The sequence below is a fragment of the Poecilia formosa genome, unplaced genomic scaffold (genome assembly GCF_000485575.1).
Source record: "Poecilia formosa unplaced genomic scaffold, Poecilia_formosa-5.1.2 Scaffold79, whole genome shotgun sequence".
In the NCBI taxonomy this organism is placed as follows: domain Eukaryota; kingdom Metazoa; phylum Chordata; class Actinopteri; order Cyprinodontiformes; family Poeciliidae; genus Poecilia; species Poecilia formosa.
Window position 1 is genome coordinate 697,436 of NW_006800018.1, and position 14,706 is coordinate 712,141.

The following is a 14,706-nucleotide window of genomic DNA, read 5'->3' on the forward strand; positions in this document are numbered from 1 at the left end:
TGAATGGCAGGAGGGGACAATATTAAACACATTGTTACTCTTTGCTGCTATAAAAGCCCCTGAGGGGAGTTAGCAACCACAGAAGCCCCCATCGCCCCCTGTGCAGCCATGGCAACCAGAAAACATTTACCTCGGCCTCAGGGACGGCTCTGTTGTGCTTGGAGGAGGTTTTTATTCCAAGTCACAAAGTGTGGCTTGCAGCATTTCTAACGACAGGGCGTGTCAGGTAAAATGTTAATATTTTGGGGTTTTCTGTGGCTTAAAATGTCATCACTTATGAAGAATTTCACAGCTTTTTTTTTAAAAACAAAAATTACAAACAATTGTACAGCAAGAAGAGTTACAGCTAGTCTGACAAGAGGGAGGGAAGGCCAAAGACAGTCCTGTTACACCCTGGAGGAAGAAAACTTTGCACCAAGTGACAATAACTTTCTAAGCACACATAAGGAGAAGTGTTTTGCTTACAGAGAATTTCTCATAGAGCTGGTAGGTGAGCAGCGGGTTGGGCAGCTCTCTGAAGTACAGCTTGCACAGCGAGCCGACGCAGTGGATGTCCTGGATGTAAACATCTTTGGTCAGGTCAGGTATCTGCTCCGAGTCAAACTCATGCCTGATGACAGAGACAGAAAGAACAAAGCACCAGTCAACACGCTAATACGACAGAAAAATTAATCTGTGAATCATTTATGAATCTGGGAGGATCTGTGGAAGATAAAAACTGCAACACACTTTCCATTCCAGGATTTCATGCTTTGCCAAACTTAAATTAAAAAAAAAATTCTGGATGTTTGAGAGCAAAGAAATGTATCTAGTTGTTCTACAGATCCTGAAACAACACGATACAAAGTCCACCTTCCAATCCAGGAATGTGATAAAAAAAGAACTGTTTATTAATGTAGTTCATTCTTTGGCTAAATTAGCTCTGCTTAAATATCTACTTAGATTTGTTAGATGCAGCTCCTTAAAGCACAGTTTGTACATGTTTGATATTTTTATTAGTTTTAAAACTGGGTTTCTGGGTTAAGAACCATACTGTGATTTATAAAGCTCTACATCCCTAAAAAGCAATGAAAGCCCTGAGCATTGATGTTTATTATGGGTTTTTCACTTAGTAACCCTGTGTTATTTTAGAATACGATTTTTCTGCTTAAAAATGTTATTTAATTTCAATCATTTTTAAATAAATATGATTAAATCCTAAAGCATAGAGAAAAAAAACTAATTCTGGGGAGGACAAACAGTGTCCTAAAACAAATAGATTTGATAAACTGACCAATAAATTTGATGAAAATTCAGATTAAGCCTCAACGATTCAGACAAAACATGTAGGAATGTTTTAATCAGACTCGGAAAAAGACGACAACGACTTGCAGACCTTTCTGCGTAGAAAACCTGTGAATAATTACTTGTCTCTTATGGATGCCGTTTTATGGCTTCAGGAAATGAAAAAGAGACAATGAATTAAAACAAAAACACCACAAGTATTTCCTCAAAATGAACAAAATCAAAGGAGATCCGCTCATGCTTTCAGCGGTCCAATAATAAACATCAGAAATGAAAATCTAAACAAGAGCACAGAATATGCAAACTTGCCACTGTTCAGACACGTTTACAGTCCAATCGCTACTCCTGAGTCGACGCCAATAAGAAGGAAACACCAAGGAATGAACCAGCACAAAGTGAGTTTACTGAAAGCTGGCAGCTGGACCATCAAACTTAAAGCAGGAATCTTTTCTGCACGGTAGCACACAGAGCTTTGCTCCTGGAAACTTTATGACATAAAACTCTGCCTCCTATCAGCATGACAGATTTTACATTGCCATCTATGTAGCAATTAGAAAGTCACAACTTCTCTGGTGCAGCCTGGAGGTCTTAGCAACGCTTTCTGAGCTCAAACTCCGTTCAGCAGGAAATGTCTCCTTACCTCAATTTCTGGATATTTGAAGCAATCCCAGAGAGGCGGTAAATGCCGTCCACCACGCCGTGCTTCTCGATGAACTCTGTACAGCTCTTGAGGACTTGGGGCACTGCCAACACAGAACAGAAGACCAGCATGTCATCCATTTTCAATCAGTTTTGTCTGATTTGAGCACTACAGTTCCATGAACAGAGAGCCCTGCAGTTGAAGGTTGAGTAGGGAATCAACAGGCTGGTGGAAAACGTCTGCAGGCTCTTAACGTAACGCAGTTTGAAAAGAAAAGGGGAGACTACTTTTTAAATAAAAAATATCCTCATGTAATGTAATGTTGCATGTTTCCATGAGACAATTCGACACACACAGAGCGTTAAAGCGCCTGGTGTGTGACTGCATACCGGGAACGAAAAAAAACCCTTTAACAAAGTTCCTCCGTTCTGCTTCAGCTACTGTGAATCACACAGACATGTTAGTTTTCTACATGTGCTCACTGTTTATAGAAGACATAAAGTAAGAGTGTGTGTGTGTGCAGCAGAGTTTCCAGACCTCCCACCAACACACACCAGTCAGAGGAGGACAGAATGAGATGTTGAGGGGAGCAGCTGTTCTGACTAACTCCACACAGCCGCAGAGCAAACACGAAACCAGGAAGAGTTTCTCCAGAGGATGGACGGACTCAGCTCATTTACCCAAAGACGACAACAACAACAAAATAAAGAAAATCGGCTCTGAGGTGTTTGGCAGTAGAGCAGCAGAAGCAGGTTCTTCTGGGTGCAGTGGGTTGTTGGGAAGGGTTCTGGTGAATCAGACTTGTTTTTGGAATTTGGGTCGTTTGACAAACACTTTAGACTCCTGTTGTGCTCTTTGGGCTGCGTTTCTCCTGCACAGCTTTCACAGCAGGTTAAGGTGCAACGTGGGGCGTAAATGCATTAAAAGATGCAAAACAAATAATTAAATTCCCTTTTTTAAACAAGAAAAAAATGTTACTGCCAAAAACGCAGCAACACAGCTTTCCTTTAATGAATGTTTGTGACTGTAGCAAATCACAAACATGCTGCTAAATAATTACTTCTAACATGTGAAAGCTCAGCTCTTTCTGCTGGACTTACAGTGTAATGCTGATCTGTTTGTGTTTCAGATTAACCAATTGATAATTTGACAGCAAAAGGTGCTTAATACGAGATGATTTAGTGGAAAGTGAACCAGATGAAGCAAAAACTATGCCAACTGATGAGTTTTTGGTAAAACATATTTACAAAGAAATATATATTTTTTAATCTTACATGCAAAGTGTAAACAGTTTTGTACAGTTTTGGCTTAATTACTCCTTTGAGTGTGTTGTTTTTTCAGCAAATGGCCTTTTTTGAGTCTGTAATCCAGCTAAAGGTTAATCGATTACTAAATTAGTTGACGATTATTTTAATAGTCACAATTAATCTGATTAATCACTTCAGCCCTAATTTGGAAAGCCAAAACTAACTAAATTTAGGCTAAACTAAACCTAAACCAGGCTCTGATGGTGTGAGTACAGTCTGGACTCCATTTTGCTCCTCGGCTCACCTGAGGAAAGCTCACACAGTCGGTGCCCAATGAATGTAAATATTGGTTCTCCTGCAGCAGAGAGAGACGGGGAAGCTGATGTGTACTTAGATGATGTGTATTATATTAACTGCAAGTAAACATCTCCATCCCCAGGGAGCATTTTGTGCAGTTAAGCCTCCCTTAACCCGAGCTCTTAGCTTAAAGCTGAACGGATTCTCTCTGCTGATTCACTCAGTGTCTCTGTGTTAACCAAAGCACAGAAATACTCGTTTGAATGCAAAAAACTGGAAGTGTTCAATTAAAAAAAGCATTACCATCATGTCCTGAGTTGAGGAGGTGCTCTCCCAGGTCACAGCCGAACACCCTTTCCCGGAGGATCCCTCGCTGCTTCAGCTTTTGCTTGGTGGGCCTGGACTTCATGAAGGAGCGCAAGAAGGTGATCAGTTTGCCGTGCTTCTTAGAAACTGAGACAGGAAGGAAGACAGAAAAAAGACGCGTTAGGTGATGAGAACGGTTGTTTACTGTGGGCTGTACACAGACTCTCACATTGATCCATGCAGGGGAGTGAAAACCCAAACTGGTCAAAGCTGCCCTATTGTGTGTTTGAGTTTCCATTCTCATGCTAAGTCGCTCTTTATGCGCGTGCGGTCTCGGATCCCGCCTCCCGGGCGACAACAAAGGAATCTTCCACGGAACACCTTCCTGAACACCAGATAGCCCATCGGAGGAACGTCACGAGCTCGTTCTTCGTCTCTGGAGAAATGTGGGAAAGGCTATCAAGTTCACCAAACAAACAAAAAAGCCGTCCGCTTCTCAAGACGGTTTCAAAGTCTTCCAGTTAGCCACCAGTAAGAGGACAGCAGCAAACTCTGGTCCCGTTTGTTTGACCCCAGAACTACAGAATCGTTTTGGGCTCAGCGTTCTGCGCAGCATAACTTGCCACCGGCTCTGTTTCCGCTCTTTATCACAGCCACCGCTTCAGAGAGGACATTCATGTCTGATATCATCCCATCTCGTTATTCCACTATTCTGTTAAAGCATTACAACATCTGGAAGTTATTAATTTATATGTTCATTCTAAGTAACTCTGAAACTGCTGTATAAGTTTTGGCCACCATTTCCTGTCTTAATGGAAAAACTGCTGTGGTACCGAAAACCTGAAAAAAGGAATCTAATCACATAAAAGCCGACTATTGTGGGAGTTGCTCTTGTTCTCTGCTGCAAGGCGATGTGGCGCTTCGCTGAGTTCAGATAAACAGGACTTAGTGCAAGCAAAGTTTGTATTTGCTCTTCATCTTAGGCTGGAAGCTTTAAGTTAACGTAAGAACACAAAAGTGTTATCTGAACTTTTTTAAACTGGAGTCTGAAAACCTGATAGCTCAACTTTCCTACAGAAAACAACAGCGTGTGGAAACTGCTAATGAGGTTATTGCTAGTTTGAGGATTAGCGAGGTGTACGTGGAAACCACAAAGAGAACAAGGAGCTGTTTACTCAGGCAGCCACAACAATTAGCTGAAACCTGATAAGTTACATTCGAAGCATGTTTCTTCACCGTCTGCAGACTAAACTTCTCTTGTTTCAGGTCAGTTAGGATTCTATTCACTAAATACCACAACATTTGACCCAAGTCTTGTAGACTGAAAGGCTATGCTAATGAATAGTAAGGAAATTCTGAATTAAAAAAAACAAACAAACAAAAAAAAAAAAACTCCGTTTCTTTGTTCTCCTATTTAGCAAATGGAAATGTTGGTAATCCTAATAGAACTGAAATGACATTAGTTTAGTCTTCTATGTCAATGTGAAAAAACAAAAAACAAAAAACAAAATAGAGTTTTGATCCTTTTCATATGGGAAACTAAGAATAATTTAATATAGGAACTCAAATCATTTTCTTTCTCCATTTTGAAACGTTTGTCAAATTCTTTAACTGCAGAGATTTCTGGTTCAGTAAATCTGAGCTTTTTCCTTTTCAACATGTTAAAAAGGATGTAAAAGAATACATATATACGGTAGTAGTGGTTTTACTTTTAGATACTTGTTCTATTCAATGATTTTCCTGGATCTGTGGATATTTAGTGATTTGGAGAGAAAAACATCTGCAAACTATGGCCTGGTTTTTCTGAAACTATTGTATTATTTATACACATTCTATTGGCAAGTCCTTCAATTTTGAATTTATCAAAATCAGAAACAAACATTTTATGTTCATACACAATACTGAGAGAGACACTGGAAACGGCTAGAATCAGGATCAGCAGTTCTGAGCTTTATAAAATCAGCTATGTGTCTATAAATTTGGGGAAAAAACTGCAGTCAAGACTGTGATTAAAAATAACAGCCCACAGCCTTGATAAGAAAATGCCCAATTACTATAATAAAAACATTTTTAAACATAAAATTCATGAAACGATTGCAAAATCTTCACAGTTATTGAATATTTGAAATTACTAAAGTAAATACTATTGACTTTATAATTCTCTCCTTCCTCCCAGTGAGAAAAGTCACATCTGAAAACTCCTCTAGACTCCTGATTGTGTTGCAAAGCAGCAGAGTCAGCTCCTACTCTTCAGCCAGCCTCTGCAGAGTAATGCACACACACACGCACGCACGCACAAAAAACAATATCTCCCACATCAGGGAAGCGTGGAGCTCCAAGTTTCCCCCCTGGAAGAAATTCCTTCTGTGCTACTGGATGAACCGGGAACTGCTGATGCAGCTAACTCTACTCACTGTCGAGGCATCAAAAAAGGCTTTCAGTGTCACTGCCACATATGGCAGGAGGAGAAGCTGATGGTGCAACGGTACAGGCTCACGCTGACACGTCACTGACTGAGAGGACAACATGGAGATGAGTTCAGTGACAGACATGCCTCAGAAGCTGGACTGAGACTCCCATCTGCTTGTTGTCACAGAGGATGACAGCCATAAAGGTCCAAGACAGCAGCAGGGTGAAAGGCTGGGAGAAACAATTAATTACAGCATGCACAGTGTTCGTACACAGAGGATTTCTGCTGGTTTGAGTGTATACACAAAGAGAAGATTCTGGAGCAAAGAGTTGAAAGGAAACTTTCAACTCTAAAAATAAAAACGAAAGTTTCAACCGATTTCTAAAACCTCCTGGCAGTCAAGTGACCGACTTTTGGACTTTTAAGAGTTAGAAGACTCCCAACAATCCAAATCTACTCTGAATAGTACAGCATTCTTTTTCTCCTGCTAATACGGGTTTATTACAAACCGGTGGGACAGAGTGGTTATTGTTTGCAAACATCATAAAATCACTTTGGCAATGTGAGACTCCAGAAGGTACCAGGGGGACTCGCTTATTTACAGAAAGAGTCATGGAAGCCAGCAGCCTGAACCGCTTTCTTCCCTAAACCGAGGCAGGACAAAGCCAAACACAAGGCGCTGATTATAAAACCTGAAGAAGTTGAGCAGATTACACACGAAGCTCTTAGCTGACTGCATGTTGAATCAGCATTTACAATGAATCACCAGTATCTCTTAAGAAACCAGACTTAATGACAACAATATTCTTTCCTAACCTAATTTCTCTACGTCATACGACCTGGAAGTCTGCAGCAGTCAGACTAAAGGACAACTCAACAGCTGTAAAACAGAGACGGGACCAAAACAAGCAGAGTCTGAGTAGAGGTCAGGGCCGGTCCAAAGCTTTTTGGGGCCCCAAGCAGATTTTAATTTAGGGGTCCCTCCTACCAGCATGTCGACACCAGATGTTGCTAAGATGAACGTTTATCTATCTGTGTAGCATTCCAACTATCGCTAGCGTCATTTGTAATTAGCTTATCATTACCAGTGTTATTATGGCCATTGATGTTAACCATTCAAGAGTAGCAAACTAAAATATTTGGACTTTGAAATGCAGAGCAGTATTTAGGTGTGTCACATTATTTTAACTGGTTGAAAATAACACCAGCTGATAAACACAGTTTGTTATCTTATAACTTCCCAACAGCAGGAAAATCTTAACCTATTATTCATGTAACAACTATAAAAATAATATGGAAGTAATTTTTCATGTTCATTTAGTTTGGATTTTATTATTATTATTATTCTATGAATATGTACATGTATATTTTTTTCATGCAAGCTTGGTGCTCTTGGGAGCCCCTTAGAGGTGTACAGGTCCTAAGAGGCCATTCAACTCTCATATGGCTTGGGCCGGCTCGGCGAGAAACACACCAGTGAAATGGCCAGAGCCTGGAATAGGACAAAGTTACTTCTGATCAGGAAGTGAATGAGAAAATGTTAACTAACATGCTTCTTCATATTTGGTTTGATTCAAAACTACTTTTAAAGAAGCTGCAACAAATTTTTTTTTCTCTAATTGGTACATTGGTACTTCAGGCTGGAATATCTGATGCGCTGACAGAAGGTCTGTCAAGTCTTCCAGTACATCCAAGACTGCCGAACAGGAAATTTAGACTCTTCTCACTGTTGCCTCTAGGAAATACCAGAAAGCAGAAGTCTACTTTATAAGGTTTCTGGCAGCATAATCATAACTTATGCAGAAAAATTAAAAATGTTTATTTCCCCAGTCGTGGATGACTTAGTCAATGTTAGCTTTTTTATTTTTTAGTAAAGCCATACAACAAAACTTCTAGAAAATTACAAAACAGTATATCTCTGTGCAAAACTAATGTTTATTGACAGAATTAACAGCAAGCCATGCAGTGTTTAAACTTTACAGCTGCTGACAGGGTGACATCCGCACACTGCTACGTGTGTAAATAGCAGTGCAGTGTCTTACTAATAAAACGGCAGTCATGACTGTCAGTGACCTCTGTTTAGACAGAGCTCAAAGTGATGACGAGGACAGCTAAATGTCTGAAGCTTTCATCTCCCTGTGGATAGATGACACCAGAAAGAGGCAACTGTTTCCAGAGATGCGGCCTGTCAATGCTCCATATGTTAACTCTAACCCTCCATAGTAGAGGAGAACAAAAATAACTGGGCAAGAAACACAGAAAACAGGAGGCTATAGGGAATATCAGCACAATCAAATGCAAAACAAAGGCTGCCCTGTTATCTCTTGTAATTTTATTACTGTGGCTAAACATAAATGGAAACCATCTCCTTACTTAGAGAGGCCACAGAGCTGGCACTGAGGCTTCAAACGATAAATTTTATTAAGGTGGAAGAGATATTTAAATTGCAAACTATTTCCTGCATGTACCTTACAAGGTGCTGTCTGACTATTCAAATTTTAGCGACAAGGGCTGTGTGCTTTGCGTCGGTACTTATCTCTGGTTTTATTACACCCTACTAAACTAAGAACAAAAGCTTATTCAGGAAAAGTGAGTCAAGCAGTATCTTAAATGTCATTTTGAAGGACTGACGATGACCGATACGAGATACCAAGTAATTATATTTTACTAATTCAATGAAATAACCTGAACAGGTTTTGGTAGTAAGGACGTTCTTTAAACAAGGAATCCTTTCGGAAAATAGCGCAAGATGTTTACAAAAATTAATCCACAAAGTTCCATTGAAAAATATATATATCCTAACTTGTCAGAATCCAAACGCTGTTTCCTACCTCTTCTCCATACCGTGGGGCTTTAATTTACGAAAGCAGCTCAAGTCCAAAGCACAACTCGCTTTTGTTCCGCTAAATCTGCGCCAGAATAAAATCCCAGTTGGACCTCCTCAGAGAAGCGCGAGCTGCCACAATGCAGGGTAACAACGGTTTAAAGGTCGGACACAGCGCGCGCCGCAGACTCGTTCACTCCCTGACTTCAAGAAGCTTCAAGCATGCTGCGTTCAAGGGAACCCGGAAATACTAAACGTTCAAACGGTTCACCACGTATGAGAAAATGTTGCTTTAAAACTGGCGTTTAAACTAAGCTTATATAAAGTAACACGAAGAAAAACATGAACGTAAAAACACGTTTTATTTACAACTTAGAGTACCTAAAATCAACGACTGTATTTTTAAAGGAGATTTTCTCATTTAGCACAATCGATTGTGAACCAGACAGACCTCGGCTTTATTTTTGCAACAACGTTCCTCGATGCTCTATTTGTTCACTTTCTCGCCTCTGAATTCACTTCCAGCAAATATTTACAAGTGCAATTGAAGGCATCATTGAACTTAATGAGAAATGTCACTGTAAATACCTCCCCCAGTGTATGCACTGTTGTGCTCTGCGGTTTACGTGTAATTAAAAACATTTGCGACAACATTTAAGGTGTTATTTGTTTCAAATAAAACGCCTACCATCAGTAGGGTAGGTTCCTGAGAATTGTGGTTAATTCTTTATTGAGTGGGTGTAGTTTCACTCCCGTGGCCTGACATTAACTCTCAGTGGCTGCTAGGAGAAGCCAAACAGCACAACCATAAAGAGTGTGGTTAAAAGTAAAGTTCTTTAGTCCTGGCTTTAAAAAGTCACTAATAGCCATAGACCAGTAAAAGATTTTTTACAGTACAATGACCTTGAGTAAAAACAATATTTCTTAATGGTATCACAGTGTTTCCACCAACATTTTGAAACAAAAGTGTAACATGATCTAATCACTATACCCAAATCAGAAAAGCAACAGTATTTTGACTTGTAAAAATAATTTAACAGTGACTTAAGTCAGTAAGTCAGTTTTTCCTTACTGACTTAAGGAAAAACGTAGAAAGAACAGCTTATATACTAATTGCTGACAAGATAAATATTTTAAAAATAGCCAAAGAAGAGTGTATTAGCCTTTCTTCAGCCAGATGACAGGAAATGTGCAACAACAGTTAGGGGACAAGCAGAGCAGCATCTATTCTCCAAACAGCAGGAAAAAAGACGAGATGTTTCTCTGGGATCCAATTAAAATAACTTTGAACAATAAAAACCGTAAAGTGGAAAACCACCAGAGCGCTTTTCAACCTGTAAATTTTTGATAAACCTTCATACTGGCTACCAACCCATCTGTGGTTTTGATTTGAAAACTGGACCCAAACACAAGAATGTGACTCTTCCTCAACGGTCTGAGAATCTCTTTAAGAGTTTGTCTCTTTTTGACTTGCCTCATTTGTCTCATGACTTCTTCAGATTTACCTTTATATTGTCTTTAAATAATTAACCAGTGGCCTTGTTAGCAGTTAAAGAAGAAACGTATGAATACCTCAGCAGTAAGTAGCAACTGCAGTACAATAAAAGTATATATTATCATAAGAGAGCTGCAGACTGAATCTAATACTTAATGTGTCCTACCTGTCCTAATATTTTCTTTAACACCTCAAGTGATGTGTGCTAAGTGCAGTAACCTGCGTATAGCTAATGTATTGAAGTCCAGGGAAAAGACAGGAAACATGGTTTCAGTTCGATGCGGCAGAGGCAAAGCTGTCAAAAACATAAACATGAATTCCTACCTGCTGGATTCATAGCAGCATGTTTTACAACTGCAGGGGAACCGTGAGAATGTTGTTTATATAACGAGCAGCAGAGCATGTAAAGGCTCAGGGTCACTCTAGTGTAATGTAGTCAGGATACAAATTAAGAACAGATTCCTTCAGCGCTAAAGTTTTACATTTTAGAACGTAAAACTCACCTAATAAGGTCCTAAAATGTGAGTCAGGACAAAGTGAAATGAACGAAACCACGCAGCGTATTATGACGTGTCAACACTTTATGACCTGATATATAAAACCTTAAAACTGACGCATGCTTTGCTTTCTTTTTATATATGACTGCAGTTATTGAAATGATTCATCTACCTTAACACCTACTGAAACAAGCAATAGTTAAACAGTTCATAACGCCTGACTTGTTAGGAGAGTGCCTTACAAAAGTATTCATACCGAGGCCTGTCACAATAATCAACAAATCAATTAATCAAATGATAAATTAAAACAAACTCAATAATTTCCTTTGGCATGATTTATCATTTCTCTCCGTTTCTACCAAAACTGGATGACAAAAGTCTTCAGTTTGGTGATTTGGTCTCAACTAGCCCTTATTTTGAAGGACAGTTTTGTTTACAAAGACTTTAAAGTTCATTTTAGTTGTCGTTTTATTGATTTTGGATATTTAAAATGTCTTCCAGTTCCAGTGTTAAATGTTCATTAGAACTTAACGTTTACAGATCTTTGAGAATGTGCTCTTGAATTATTATTTTGCCATTACAATTATATTACTTAAAAATGATCTCAAAACAACAATATTATCTTTTATCGCAATAACTTCTGGATCAATTTATCGTCCAGCAAAATTTGTTATCGTGACAGCCCTAAACCCCACAATCATATTTTGTTGTTTTTTTCTTTACATTTTGTCACAGATCAAATTAAGCTGGTGATAATGAGGGAATCTGTTTGCACATGAATGATTGAGTCCATGCATCATAATTCTTCACAATAACACAGAACAAAGCAGGACAGGATCAAACATCAAACGGCGGAGGTAGAGGTCGACCTTGTTTGTCATATTCTGTAAAGATTTGGATAAATAACTTCCAACCTATTTATATTCTGCAAAAACGACAACAAAAAAGTCATACGGAGATTAAATCACGTATTATATAACAAACACACCGATGCTTCGCTAAGCCAGTGGGGAGTGTTAAAGTTTGTTGAGCTAGTAAAATTTAAGACTGCACAAAACAATATGCAAAAAAATAAAATAAAATGCTCCCTAAAAAGATTCAAAAATTGTTTATGGATGAAGAAAAGAGATATGAGCTAAGATGGGAATACGTGCAGCTCTGCTGCTGGGGTTAAGCAGTGGAGTAGTTTGCTTGAAGATCTTAAACTACGTAAAAATGTGACAGTTTAAGAGAATTAAAACAGAATCAGTGAAGGCTATAAAGGGACTTGAAATCTGATCGAAATCTTCTTGATGACGATTCACCTACTTATTAATCTTTTTTCTCCTGTTGTCTGGGTTTAGTTGTTGGTTCTGTGCTTTCTATTAACTTTTTCTTATTGTAAAGCTATGAAGAGTTGAAATGGCTTAAGTGTAGGCATGTATAAGCAATTTATGCAACACTTGGATTATTTTCACTTGACTTTGATTTGAATTTCTTTAATTTGCAGTTGGAGTTCTGACTGTATAGTAACAGCCATTATTACTACTATGTGTGCGAGTCTGAGTGTTTTAGATCGAATAAATTAAATTATAAACTACAACATGAAGTTTTACATCAGGGCTTCTCAAACTAAATGTTCGAAGGACCAACTCTGATTTCTGGATAAGGTCAGAGGTTTTATGCCTCTACCTATTTAGTTGTAACTCTAATCTACTCTAATCCTTCCACTCATCTATATTCAGATTTGCATTTTAAAAATCGTTGATTCACAGTTTTACAACTTTGTTGTTGTTTTTTTTGCATACCACTGCGATAAAATAGAAGCGGAAAACAACAAAAAGTTCCTGCAAACAAACCTTCCAGAGGCTTAGCATAGTACACAAAGCAGCTTGCATAGTTTCACAGCAGCAGGAAATGATCCATAATCCTTGGGAATGGGAGGACAAATCAAACCCTGTCTCGCACATTCTCTCCCCGTTCTCCTTCCTCTCTGCCTCACATAACCAGCTGTCTTGGCTCCAACATGCTCACAGCTGCCCAGATTGTCGGTCCCCACACATGATGAAGAGGGGAGCAGACGAGAGCCGGCTCTGCATCTGGGTCAGGTCTACTGGGCCGTGTGCGGAGGAAAGACGTTTAACGGACATTCACTTCATCTGAAGTTCCCCAACTTTCTGGTTTCGAACTGACATAAAACAAAACAAAACAAAACAAAACAAAACGAGAAAAAACTTTATTTCTACTGTTTGGGCTGGAGAGTCTAATTCCAGGTTTCAGAGCAAAGCAACCCCAGCATCCAGAATAAAGGATCAGCAGCCTTGAGCTTGCATGGTCTTGATTTTAACTGAGACGGTTGCACGCTAACAGTTTCCATCCAGCATTGGTTGGTGGTGGGGGAAAGTGGGTCCAGGCAGAGCGGGGAGATTTTTCCAGTAGCGTGTGGTTCCCTGCAGGAATGTGCTCTTTCAGTCGCCATGGAGAGGGAGACAGAGACTCCAACTCCTGCAGGACAAAGCCTCAACGTCGCTCGGATGGGTTTACAGGGCCCTTCATTGTGAACGGATTAAATAAATCAAGACTGGTGGAGGGCTAGCACCATGGCATTCCTGCAGCGGCCTTTCACCTTCAACCAGACACACACAGATGGCCCTCGTCACCCCCCAGCACCACACGCACCCCCCCCCCACACACACACACACAACCAGCAGCTCTGTGTGGTTCTCTAGGATCAGGATTCACACTCTCATCACTTATTTACTCCGGTCCTGCTCCCTGCTTACAAATGTTCCTCCCATCTTTTGAAGAGTTACACCAAAGAATTAAATACTTTTTTTTTTCTTCTTCTTTAACTTGGGTTCAGATTTATTAGATTAATGTGCATATTATGCATGCACTTTGCACACAAGGGCAGAGCTTGCAATAAATCAGCAGGTGTGTAAAAGCAAAGGATGCAAACTTAGGAAGACCGACAATAAATGGACACTTTCAGGATGTAAAAGGATTGAGAGAAGAAAACTAAAACCAAGTTCAGTTCCTCATTCCTTGTGACGTCAGGATATTCCTTCACCACCAGGAACAGAAAGGTGAGCGCTACCACGAGCCGTGCGTTGTACAAACAAGTTAGAGTCCCAATAGTTGCTCCTCATCCCAGAGAGAGTCGCATTTTTGCTTAAAAACGTTTAACTTCTTCCCACAATCCAGAGTAATTTGGTGATGAAAGAGAAAGAAAGAAAGAAAGAAAGAAAGAAAGAAAGAAAGGAAGAAAGAAAGAAAGAAAGAAAGAAAGAAAGAAAAACATAGGAAGAAAAAAAAAGAAAACAAAGGGCAAAGTTGCGGGTGTGCTGCTATTTATTTTCATGTTCTCTTCAAATAAAACACATCAAAAGACCACAAAACCTTCCCATAAGTGAAGAGTTGAGCTCAAACCCAGTTTAGATACTGCAACCAATAAGAATGTTAAGAGACACACAGTGCAACAACTCAGGAGGAAGGAGTTAGTTCTTTTTTGTGTGTGTGTGTGTTGCTGTTAGGAGGTGGTGGGACAACACACTGGAAGGGGGTTTGGTCTACCTGAACTTAGGTTGTAGTGGTTTAGCGGGTCGGCCACCCATGCACTGTCCGGCATTACACTCTCCATCTCCAAGTCTGCATGCAATCCCATGGACGGATGGACCAACAGACATTTGGATGGATGAATGGATGGATGGATGCATGGTTGGATGAT

At 39.6% G+C, this 14,706-nt stretch overlaps 1 protein-coding gene across 4 annotated transcripts in view; it reads right to left on the reverse strand.

Moving 5' to 3' along the window:
• Positions 1-14,706, reverse strand: part of arhgap32b (Rho GTPase activating protein 32b) — a 48,703-nt gene that overhangs the window by 9,437 nt on the left and 24,560 nt on the right. For 2 of the 4 annotated variants that reach the window (XM_007556463.2, XM_007556462.2), the window contains 4 exons: positions 14,553-14,627; positions 3,772-3,921; positions 1,925-2,027; positions 466-610 (listed from right to left, as the gene is read on the reverse strand). In XM_007556463.2, the coding sequence (XP_007556525.1) occupies positions 466-610; positions 1,925-2,027; positions 3,772-3,921; positions 14,553-14,627 (473 nt within the window). Of the gene's footprint in view, positions 1-465; positions 611-1,924; positions 2,028-3,771; positions 3,922-9,015; positions 9,312-14,552; positions 14,628-14,706 lie in introns of those variants that run through there. The other 2 variants (XM_016673575.1, XM_007556464.2) reach the window with 2 other exon arrangements.